The 13,178-nt window shown below is 33.3% G+C and overlaps 1 protein-coding gene across 1 annotated transcript in view; it reads left to right on the top strand.

Moving 5' to 3' along the window:
• The window catches only part of LOC131050958 (nuclear matrix constituent protein 1), a 42,681-nt gene extending 33,448 nt beyond the window's left edge, over nt 1–9,233 (top strand). The window contains exon 8 of the mRNA XM_057985284.1: nt 8,726–9,233. Within this exon, the coding sequence (XP_057841267.1) occupies nt 8,726–8,905 (180 nt within the window). The 3' untranslated portion in view covers nt 8,906–9,233. The remainder of the gene's footprint in view (nt 1–8,725) is intronic.
• The last annotated feature ends 3,945 nt before the right edge of the window (nt 9,234–13,178 follow it).

Raw genomic sequence — 13,178 nt, 5'->3', positions numbered from 1 at the left:
TAAATACAAGCATTAAAATAGTGTAACAAATAAATGTGTTAAATTAAACTCTATACATATAATGATCAGAATTGCCCATGGTTTAAACTCTTTGAAGTCAATTTTCATGCATGTAATGATCAGAAGTGGTTTTGCATATGAATTTATAAATACAACTTTATCTCTTCTTGCAAGCCTCCCTTTTGTGTTTTTCAGCTGTCAACTTTCCCAGACGTTCTCCTTTCAGGCCACAGTTTGCTGTCCTCTGATTCCTCACCACATGAAAGGAAGCTCTCACGAACAGCCTTACTAATTTGAGAGACCACTTTGGTGCCAGCCTCTTTGTCATCCATCAATGAAGAAATCTGGGCTTCCATCATATGATTTCTCATGAACCAGCTTTTTGATTCTGCTGTTCGTAAGAGCTTCCTTTCAAGAGCTGCACAAGATGAATTCAGAGTCTGGCTTTTTGATTATTTGGATACACACTGTAGTAGAACATCTTGGCAGATGAAGCCTTGCAAGAGCTGCACACTTGTTTCAAATGCCCCATTTGATTGCAATTAAAATAGTGAAATGCAGGGCCTTCATTATTTATAAATTGAATCCAAGGGGCCTGTGCCAAATAGAAATGGATCACTAAAACTTGATTAAACTAACTTTTATTTTTGGATGGCAATAGCATGAGGTATAGAAATCACAAGGGTGGTGGTTGTTATGACAAGCAGGAAGGAGATTGGAAATACCCATACAGATGAAGCATTCTCTTTGCTGGTGACTTTTTTGGTGGTTTCTAAACAGATTATCAAGCCTACCGGCAAACAGAACAGTGGTTGTAGGGATGACTAATTACTATGATAGTTCATGTCTATCAGACTTTATAAGAAAGTTTCAGATTCTGTCATACGGAATTAACACATGCACATCCAATTGGCCTCAGCAGTTTCTTTAAACAGATATCCTAGAAATAGATGAAGTAACTTTATTGCTCAGGTAGAATGATAATGTGAACAGTATTGAAGGGGTTGTAGCCTGATTGGTAAGGATTGTGTGTGTCATGCCATCCATCAGGGCACAAATCGCTGGTGATACTGATGGTTTGAATATGTAAAGACAGTTCTAGAGATTACTCCCCCATCCATGGTCAACACTATGGGAAAACTTTTCACCGTGCAAGAGGTTGAGATGGGCATTAAGAAATTGGGTGTAGGAAAAGTCGAAGAATTAGTCGAACTTCAAGCAGAATATGTAAAGTGGGGGTTTAGAATTCTCACACCACACATGAAAATATTCAACAACATCATTCAGCAAGGGTTCCCTAAAGGGTGGATAACTAGTCTAGCGATACTTCTTCTTGAGAGTGGTGACATCAACAACCCTTCCAATTACAGAACTATAATAATAAATTCTCACACCACACATGAAAATATTCAACAACATCATTCAGCAAGGGTTCCCTAAAGGGTGGATAACTAGTCTAGCGATACTTCTTCTTGAGAGTGGTGACATCAACAACCCTTCCAATTACAGAACTATAATAATAAACCTTTGGTTGCAAGATTATTTGGTAGTATAATAGAAAATATAATTAGGAAGTGGGCTGAAGAAAAAGATAAGCGAGCAAAAGGACAAACAGGTTTCAGGCCTAAGCACTCTACGGTTGATCATGACATTACTTTGAGACACATAATTGAAAAAGTTAGGGAGAAAGGGAAAGACACTTTTTTTTCTTTTGTTAATTTCAAAAGGGCTTTCAACAGTCCTTAGGGATGAGCGCTATGAAATAGAATGGAAAACTTGGGATTCCTATATTTCTTAGAGTAGCTGTCCATAGGCTTTATGAATAGGTTAAAGTCAAAATTAGAACTTTGTTAGGCATTTCAAAAAGTTTTAGGAGCGACATTGGTAGCCAATTAAGGGTGCCCCTTATCTCCTACTCTTTTTGGTTTATTAATGTTGAGAGGCATTCTAGAATGGAAGCAAGAGGTGGAGTGTATTGTAATGGCGTGTGTTAATGTTGACAATTTTTTTTTACCTTTTAGCTTAATTTTGACAACCATTCACATGTGAAAATATTAATATAAATCATAAACATAATATTTTCAAAATAAAAACCACATAATGATAAAAACAAAGATGTCCTCGTCAAAATTATAAGTTTTAGATGGATGTATAAATATAAACTGAAAAAAAGATATATATAAAAAAAATCTGCCATTTCATAATTACAATGTATAGCGAATAAATTTTATAAATATTAATTTTTAATGATTTTTAATAATAATAAGAAGTTGAACATTAAAATATAAAAAATAATAAATTAGATGTGAATTTAATATATTAGAATATAAAAATTGTATTATGGAAAAAAATAGCTGAGTTATAATAAAATTTAAATGTTTTTGTATGTAGTAAATATAATTAAAGTAAAATAAAATAATTTTAAGATAAATAAAATATTCCAATTGATATCTCTCCGCAATTTTTTTGATAAATGGATTTAAGATATCTATACGAGTATATTGACAAGCTTGAAGAATGGTTAAATTTGCAAGGTAGAGATGGTGTTTGTTTGGAAGAATTTGTCATCAGACTTTTTCTTTATGCTGATGATCTTATTTTGATTGCTTAATTGGCTCATGAGTTAGAAAAGCACTTATATGCCCTTGAACAATTTTGCAGCGTAGTGGGGATGCAAGTTAATATCAGCAAAGACTTAAGTTATGATTTTTTCTAATAGAAGAAAGCAAAGCCACAGTAAGTTCCTTTGAAGGCAATATTCTTGAAGAAGTTATGAAGAACAAGTATCTCTGGATTGATTTCAAGAACAAGCTAAATTGGGAGGGTTGCAAAAAGGAGAACTTTGGGAGGATGCAAAGTGTTATGTGCTCTCCAAAATAGATGTAGAAAGGATTGGAAACTACCCATTTTCTTTTTGGGCTTTTAGTGCTCTTAGTAGTGCTCTATGGGTGTGAATTGTGGGCTAGCAGCACTTTAGATTCAAAGTGGAAACAAATTGAGAAAATCCAAAAGTGCTTGATCACAAGCAAGTTCAAAATAAAAAATTAGATTATTTATGATATTGTGCTGAGTGAAACAAGGGCAGGCCTTGTTGAAGCCATTGCTATTTTGCATCTCATAAGATATTTAAAAAAGAATTGAACAAATAGAAGTAGGTGGATGGCCTAAGGTTGTTTTCAATGACAACTTGAACAAAAGAAAAAAGACTTGGATGGGACAAAACAGTAAATGAATGAGTTAATGGAATATCTACTTGAATGCTTGCTACACAAACAACAAAAAGATAAAGGCTATTGTTAGGGATAAGTTCAAGAAGCATACATGGGATAAAGTGCTAGGGAGAAAGAAGAAATATTATATTGAAGAGTTCAATCCCAAATGTCATCTTCATTAAAATGCTTGGGGTGAACTCACAATGCTGGTTCCCACTTTTTCGTACATCTTGATTTTTGTTGAAATCATACATATTTTTAGAAAATATAATGATTCAAGCTTTAAGAGGTCCCATGTGAAGTAATTAATTGAAGAGAGTTAGATAAAGGCTCTTAGATCAAAATTTCTTGGATAGAACCTCTCTACTTCTAAATCATACTTGCAATGGAATCTCCTTTGTATCAACCAATTTTACATTAGCTTTTTGGGGGGGGGTCAAATGAATTCATTTAGAAGTTTTGTTTTTTTAAGTATTTAGCTCTTATTATAAGCTTTCCAAATAGTATAATTTTTAATATATTTAATTTCATTAATATATTTTTATTTTATTTCTTATAAATGTATGGTTTTCACCGAACATGAACTTCTTTGTTCAATGCTTATGGAAAAATAGTAAACGTCACCCAAAAAATTCTGAAAAATATTTACGCACTAGGTATTGAAATCTTCTTTCCAACAAAAATAAATAAATTGATTTTCGTTACATTACAACAAGTTATGTAATATCAAATGGACATATGTCAAAATTACAGTTAACTCGACTCCAAATCTTAATAAAATACGAAATATTGAAGATAATGTTACAAAACCAATTGCAAACACTAGATATGGATGTTACAAAACCAATTTCGAAAGAATCACGTTCATATCTATTATAGAAAAAAAGTTATGCTGTGAGTATCACTCTTTAAAAATGTTGGTTTTTGAAAACAACTAGTTTTCGAGGGAGATAGAAAAATGGAAGCAAATTGATTCCAAAAATTATCAAAAAATATTTTTAGAATCTACATACAAAATGACTATTGCAGTGTAAAAGTTGGCAAAAAAGTGTAACCCACTATTGTGTGTTCACCCCTTGCATAGAGGCTAGTATTTTATGGAGAGCCAAAATTCTGATTTCTCAACTAAGAAATAATTTTGACCAACTCGAGTATGAAACATGGCAGTGGAAAAGGCCGAAAAAAGCTTGGGGAAGAAAGGGTGTGTATTTTTGCCTTTTGGGTCAATCAAATCTGAAAAACACTTCATTTTGGAGTTGGAGTGTAATGCTTATTTAGACATCAAGGACAATTATGTAAATATCTTGATAGCTGATTTTTGGTATAGCCTATTCAACTATGGGATTATCAAGAAGTTGAAGGAGCTCATCATCATCATGAATGGAAAATGATTGCATTGCAGCAGTTAATGATGGCAAGGCTGACTGTCCCATGGACTATTTTTTATCCCTGTGGACATTAAAAGATTTTCTTCTTCTTCTTTTTCTAATGATGATGATATGATTCAGTGAGTGTCAGGTCCATTCCCTAGATGTCTTTGATGAAATGTACCCCCAGACATAGCAATTCAGCCAAAAGAGATTTTGATATAGGTGTGCATGTACTCAAACATGATATAACAGCTTCTTAAGGTCAAGGATGCTGATAGTTGTGTCCATGGAAAAAAAAATCTGGGAACACTATCATTAATCTTACTTATGAACACAATAAATTCTTATAGTTTCCTACCATTTTTGAGGTTTTCCAATAGTCATACATCAGGTCCCTCAAAAGTTAAAATGTTTAAATGACTATTCTCATTGTCCATCACAGCTTGCAAAGTCATACATCAGGTCCTTCAAAAGTTAAAATGTTTAAAAGACTATTCTCATTGTCCATCACAGCTGGCAAATAACAACTAATATTGAATACGATCTAGCTTATTCTGTTTTTGTTTGAGCAATGCTTGGTGTTTCACTAAGTGGATAAAGGGGTATGTACTCCAATTTCGCTCAGATATAGAGGAACTAGCAACCTATTGAAACAATATGGGGTGCAATTATAAAATTGTAAATCAGAATTTAAATTTGAAGTTAATAATGTTTTTCGTAAACAATATAAATTTGGAGAGTACAATAAAAATAAACAAACTTGTGATAAAAGTTTGATTGCAATAGTTTGGAGGTGTGGTGATGTATGGCCATTGAGGTACCACCAAGCATGAACATCCTTCCTATATTTGTCATAGAGAGTGAAAGCACTTTGACCAAAGGAGGCTACAAAATCAGCAAACTCCCTTGTAATTAAATCATCCATTTCATGATCGGGAAAGGGTTCTGTACGTGCTTTCCTACACATATCATTGACTCTTGTATCTTTGTATGATGGTGTAGCAAGAATTTCATCACTATAAAATTTGGGAGTCGATGCAAATGCAAGAAAATGTAGTAAGTTGGTCATTTTGTTCCACTGCTCAACATAGATTATCTGCACCTCTTTGGAGAAAGTTTCTTTTGGATCTTGCTCTTTTTCATTGATGATGGGTTTCATTTTCTCAATCAAAGAGTCAATATCATATACCTCTCCCCAAACTGGCTTATCCATGCCAATAAAACGGATCATACAGATGATTGGCTTAGTGAAACTAAGAAGATATTCCACTTGTTTCATCTACTTTACATTTGTTGCTCTTCGAGTATTGGATTGCCTCCTAGGTACCATCTTTGACTAATATCCATGCTAGGACGAGGCTCTTGCATGTCCACAAGTCGCCTCAAGATGATTGTGTTGGATGCAAATAGGGTCTTAACAACCTAATTACAAAGACATGCTCAAGTTTAAAATTAAATTTATGATTATTAAAAGTGAAATGTAGAATTTAAAAATTGAAGTGTTTCGATCACCTTTAGCAATGCCAACTATGGAAGTGCTTTAAAAAATGGCATGTGACACGTGATGGTTTGTGATGAACATCTAGATATTTTCAACCTAACATGGATTTCTTTGATCCAATTTATTTTCATAACCAATTTTTGTAGCAGAAGATTGAGAGCAGAAAGCACAAGGTGTCCAAATTATGTGTTCAAAGTCAAACCTTGTCTCAATCAACGTATATGCAACTTTACAATTCTTTGCATTGTCTGTTATTACTTGGACAACAATTTTAGGACCCACGTTCCTGAATACCCTTGTGGAGGCTCATTTTTTTTTCTTAACATATGCTGCCAATTTAGTGATCGTACAAGATTAAATGACAAACTGTTTGATATAAACATCTTGCAATGCTTTAATCTGCAATCTCTCTAGTATTATTCTTAAATGTTCTCTCAAATGGCCCCATGCTTCGCTTCACATTAACAGGTTCTTCAATTCTACCCAAAAAAGGGTGGCTCTCTACTACGACATCAGGAAAGTCACTATGAGATGGAGAAGCAAGAGGGCCTTTTTCATCCCTTTCCTTTCCTCAAAGGATGGTTTGTGCCATAAGCAACTCTTGCATCTACTTCCACTTGCTCTTTAATATATCCTGCTATTTGTTGTGGTGGTAATCCATTATCATCCTTTCATAGACATGCTTTGATACCCTGTTGGGGAATGACCACATAAAATAGGCTTTCACATGGTTGTATGAGCTAGTGTGCCTCACATTATAATTTTTAGTCTCTCTATTGAGGGGCATTACTTTTTTAATTTTTTTTGAACAACATGACATGGGAAGTTTTATGCCAATAAATCTCCTGCATGTGATTAATGATTGAGTGTAAACTATAAGCGATGTTGCCAGTTCATATTTTGATTTGGGTTTGGCAGTTTGTCAATACTTTTTTCTTGCGTTTGGTATGGCTGGGTTAAACTGTACATTATTTAAAAAATATATAAAAATAATCATAATAACACTATAATATAAAATAACAATAAGGTAAATAAATATAAATATAAATTAACAATAAATTTCTTTTATAAATGAAAATAAATTAACATTAAACAAGTAATTTAGAATATTATTAATAATAAATATATATTACTGCTAATAATTAATATACGCAATAAATAAACAATTTATAACGTTTTACCCATGAAATGTTTATTCATGCAAAAAAACAAACTAACTTATTACTATAACTTTTTAATCAAAACAACTTTAAAAATAAAACATTATGAAGAAACAAAAAAATAAATTATCTTTATTGTATGGGATTGATCTCTCTGCTATATTAAAATTAAAAAAACAATTAGTAAATTTAAGGGTGATTATGGCACAATGACAACTACAAATGCAGCTCTAAGCACCTTTCCTTAACAGTTGAGCAATTCTAAGCACCATCCTGAACAGTTGAGCAATTATAATTGACCAGGATAAGATTTCCCTGAACATGTTTTTTGTGATATGTCATGTTAATCCCAAATGCCCAGGCGGAAACACATGCGGGTTGTTCCAAGATCCTTACTTTTTAAGTATAAATGTTCATGAAGCAGAGATAATGAAGTGAAGGAGATGAAGAAGGTGAAAGTTGCGTATGAAATTACAGAGCTGAAAATGCTGACTTATCTTTTTTGGACACATTTTTTCTAATTCAACCGCCTTTGTCTTGGTTTGCAGATGAATACTGGGTATGCTGGGGTACCCAGATACATGTAGGACTGTTATGGCCCTGGGTACTGGTGAATCCAGTATCATAAGCTACAAGCTTTGTTCTAGAGGGCATATAACTCCCCATGTACAAAAATAGGGGAGACTCAGAGGGGATGTCCTCGAGTTATTCTTTAAACAACTACTGCACTTTGTCATTTACTGATACTAAGAATTAAGAAATCATCCTTTTTGATTTGACATTGGCAGAGTCTCAGCCACTTGCAGAAGGATAGAAGTTCCATCTTGTACTTGCAAACAAGCAAGTTGAAGATGAGTTATATCAGTTGGTATTGTTTATGCCAGAGATCTCGTGTAATGTGAGGCTATGATCTGGTTATAGTATCTAAGTTTTTGGTTTGGGTATGGGATCAGGTACAGCTTTGGGGCTAGGGAATTTCCTGTATGGCATCTTTTTTTCACAGGTTTGGCACTGCGTGGTGCTGTAGTGTGTGTGTGTGTGTACTGTGTATAGTTATGGAAAGAATGTGTTGCTTTTGTAGGTGGTATGTAATATATAAAGAAGGTAGTGCTTACATCTTCTGATATTAAAGATATTTCTATTCATTATATTGTGATCCAAAGTTTCCATAAAGAGCTTTAGGTTTTAGTATTCTTTCAGACTTCAGCAAATAGTTTGATTGCTGCCTTGGATTCTTGAACTTGAAAATAAGCAAGCAGTGGTTTATAATTCATGTGCATTTGCATATCGATATCTGGCTTGCATGGAATGGTTGGTTTTGCATGCCTTCTAGCGTTAATTTTTCTTTCTCATTGATATTCAAATAAGTATGTCTGAAATGCAGAAATTGAACTGTGTATGTAACTTCTTTACACGTTACTTGATTCTAATTTGTGAGATGTCGTGAGAAAGACCTTGATTTAAAAGGGTGTTTTTTTTCAGTCTGAAACAGGAGATCGTTACGATGAGACCGAAGGAGATGGTGGTGGCAATGAGGAAGATGCTCCTGCAGATGAGATAGAAGATGAAGAAATTGATGAACTTGATGAAGATGGAGATGATGAGGAAGAGGATAATGATTCCTCTCTAAAAAGGAAGATCTGGAAATTTCTCACGTCATGATTTTTCTGCAGAATCATCTGTTAGGCAGGTTGAAGTTATTTCTGTCAGTGCTGGCAAGAAGGTAGTAAAGGTCAGCCCATTTGTTGTTCACTCCAGGGTATATATTTGAATCTTTCTGTAATCCATAGCAATTGTTCTGGATAGCACATGCCTATCCTTGTTTGTTGATTTCATTTGAAAATGCTCCCGAGCTTGGAACAAATTCTCAGTCATCTTAGCATGTTGTAATTCTGTCTTGTACTAATTAAGATCCCCAACTAATTCTGACACATTTTTTTTTCAAGTTGAAAGCATTTTAGTGTATGAGCATTGGACCTGTTTACAGTTTTATGTAGACCATGAAGTTTGTGAGCATGGGATTGTTAAGTTTGTGATTCTCATTGATCTTATTTGCGAAATGGACTCCGCCGTGCAACCAGATTGATGTTTGAATTTTGCTTTATGGTAGGAGAGCTACCTGTTCTTTTTATTCCTTAAGGGAACCATTCTGTGTATTTGCTATCGATTGACATCTGGAGTATTTGATGCTCCAGTGTTTGCTCAGAATTCCACATGTTGCCTTTTCCTGGCATATTTTCTATATTCTATTAAATGATTCTGACAAGATGCTCGGGACACTTTGGGTTTTATATGAAATTATTTAATGTGTACTTTGTTTTACTATTCTTCAGTCGCCATACTGGAAGATATTGTCTAATATCTGTGTGTTCATCTGCATCATCGATTAATATTTCACTCGCAATGAACATATCATCATCAAGTTGTCTTTTGTAATAGAGTTGGGAGATTGGTGGTGCTTGCTTCTGCACGGTATGCAGGAAACTGGTTTCTAATCATGTAATACCTCGATTGGATGGGGTCAGATGCAACGCTGCTTATGCTGACAGCTAGAAATTATTTGGGGAATTGGTATAAAGGAATGCTGGTTGTCGGTTACATAATTATATGGTATGAAGCTTTGGGGATTGGAAAATTGGAAAAATGAATAGTTGTAGAAGTCATGCATTAAGTCTGTTATGGCATTATATGTGTAAGTTTGACGATCCCAGTGGCCAAATCACTGGCCTGTCGTCGTGGAAATGTATTTTTTAGTTAGCAAACTGTGGTGTGAAAGGAAATTTTTTCTCTTTTCTTTGTTGAAGACAATATTCTTGAAAAATCACTAAATTTATTGGAATTATCACATTCACAGCTAGAGTACAAAATTACATTTTTTAAGTGATTCTTTTGAATTGACCTAATTGGTGTCATTTGTTTTGGCAATAAGGGATTTTATATTTTGAAAACGACAAAAAATGTTTTACAACTCTGCTAAGAAGAATATAGAGCGAACAAAAATAAATCTGGAAGTCCTGCAAAATGCGCCAACGTTAATATCGAAATTTGAATGTAAACCCTAAGCAAACAGTAAGAGGTACACTGAACGTTAATTGCTTAGAATCTGTATGTTAAAAAACCATTATGATAATGTTTTTCATAAGTAATTTCGATATACAATATTAAATCTTTATCAACCCTAATAGTTAATTAAAGCACAAGTCTATATCAAAATATGTCATAATACGAAAATTAGAAACCAGGATATTAATTCGATTATTGGTTTGCTCCTGCATCTGCAGAAACCCATGGTCTGACATCTTGATCCTTTTTCAAATCAGTAAAGATTTGTATCGAACAAAGTACGAATATTTGGAGTTTCAACTGCATGTGTGCGCTCCCTATCTATGGATATAATAAAAACAGTAGCGAAAATTCTAGTGAAAATTATCTTCTGTAATACAGTCTCAAATTTGTGCAGCGAAGTACGACATAGCTAGGTTTGTCACTCGTGTGTACATACGCCACCGGCCAAGCATTGTTTGATTATTTTTTCCAATGTATTAATTTTTCACAATCCGTGAATTAATTAAAGATTGCTTCTGGGTTCGATTGTGTTACTTTTTGTGTCAACGTCTCGGATCATAGTCTCGTATCATATTCTAGCATTGTTTTGATTATTTTATCAAATGTATTAAGTTTCCACAATCCATGAATTAATCGAAGATTGCTTCTGTGTTAGTTTTTACATCAATGTCTCGGATCATACTTTATGATCCATCATCAGTATGAAGGAGTGCTAGTAGATTGCCTAATTTACTCTCTTTTCCTTCTTGTGTGATATGCTCTTCACAGATGAAATTGTTGCATTAGTGCTTCCTCTGTTGTGCTGCTCTCTTGGCTCATGTTGCCTATCGCAACCTTTTGACTTGGTTGAGGCAATCATGGCCTCTTGCCTCTGATTCCATTTTCTTTTGGTGCTTTGTTCTAGAATTGCTAGCTTACAAATTTGCATCAACATTGCAAGTTAACCTTGATTGGTTACATGACACAGAGCAAAGGCATTTACATTTGGAGAGGTTTAGAAAACTTATAATCAAGAATGTGAACTTAATTTGTACAGTGAAGATTTTGGAATCATTGACACGAGTGGGAAGTGTAGTACCGACAAATTGATTGGATTTTATAGAGATTTGTGATGTTGAGTTACTCAAGTCTTAGATCATTCAAGTTGTCGAAAAGGAGTTCAATAAATTTTGGATAACAAGAGTTATGCTGGGGATTAATCTAAAATTAAGTAAAACAATCTAAAATTTATTTAAAGATAAAGGTCATGTTTATGTCCTACGCGAAAAGGGTTGTAAAAATGTGCACTTCATATCCCATACCGTTTCAATCGTAGAAAATGAGTTTAATAAAGCTTTGTATCACAATACAGATGTTAAATTAATCTAAAATTAAGTAAAATAATATTATAATACATTCAAAGATTTGAAGGTCAAAAGGCACACAAGATCGTTTCATTTCTCATGTGAAGAGGGTAGTAAAAGTTGCACATCATATTCCATTCACATTTAATAAAATGAATTATGTTGCATGGTTTTTTAACTTGAAGGAGCCGTAAAGAAAAATTAGATAGTAGTCTTTCCTCGTGCTCCTAACTTAACTATTGCATCCCTTGTAGTAATGGGGTAGTACTATTATTTTTGGCTTGAGAAACTTACATTGGATCAAATCAATGAATAGGCAAAGCAAATGAAAAAAACAAATTTGGTACATGCTAAGGAAAGTAAATGAAAAAAACAAATTTGGTACATGCTAAGGAAAGAGAAAAGAAATCAACCATGCTGGAGGGGCCTCTTCTTGATAATATACTCAAATAACGTTGATGTACAAGCCTATGATGTTTTATGATCCTATTGTTGGTTTATTCCATTGATGTTTCAATCTTATGTTTAATCTTTCCTTAAAAATATTGTCAATATTTAATTATAAGTTTAGTATAGGTTTGAGTCTTGGACATTGATAAGTTGGTTTCAAAAATATTGATAAGTTAGTTTCAAAAATACTTATATCATATGATTATTAGAGAGTTGTAGGGAATAAAGCACAACTTATGATATATAAAGGAATTGAAACTATCATTTGAACTACTTGATAAAAAAGAAAAAGTATTGATTAAGACAAATTAGAATTTATATTTTGATTATTATGAGAGTATGACAGAGAAAAATTGAAATATTGAACTATATCTAGAATTAGAGAATTGTGAAAATTGGGACCTAAGGATTTGAGGATGCAAGACAACAACTTGTTTGTGATTGAGCTCATTTGTTGTGGTTTTGTCTTGAGTGAAAATTGGCTTTCGATATTTAAAGGAAATGTTCATGTCGATAATACTTTTGTATATATAAATGTGTGGTACTAAGAAGCAATATTTGGATCTTAATAAGAAATCCAACTTTGTGTTAGAAGTCAATATCAATGATTGATTAGAAAATGATTGAAATAGATAAATGATTAGGATCTTGGATCTTAATGTAGACACTTGATAGTTGAACCTACATTTGATATATGCTTTTGATGTTTTGTCCAAATTGTTAATTAGATGTTTTCGTGTTTGATGATAAGAATGAATGAGGATGACATCTTTAAATACATGATCTAGACACATTATAATTATTGGTATTGGGTGATGGACAATGATCATATTTTGGAAGACTTGAGAAATAATTGAATTTGAATTTGAACACAAAGGGACTAGATTAATGCCACAATTTATTCTAGGGGATATAATCACAAGCTAGATATAGTCTAAGATGGACAATGCTTGAGGGATCAAATTAGGATGAATTGAGTGATATTGCATGACTAAGTGCTGAATTTGTGTTTTGGGTTAGCGTGTCAAAATAGGCCAATAAAATGCTAGGACCATGCATTGTTGACATCCATATAA

This window comes from Cryptomeria japonica, chromosome 2 (genome assembly GCF_030272615.1).
Source record: "Cryptomeria japonica chromosome 2, Sugi_1.0, whole genome shotgun sequence".
In the NCBI taxonomy this organism is placed as follows: domain Eukaryota; kingdom Viridiplantae; phylum Streptophyta; class Pinopsida; order Cupressales; family Cupressaceae; genus Cryptomeria; species Cryptomeria japonica.
The sequence above is the reverse complement of the archived record's forward strand: the minus strand, read 5'-3'. Positions and strand labels throughout refer to the sequence as shown.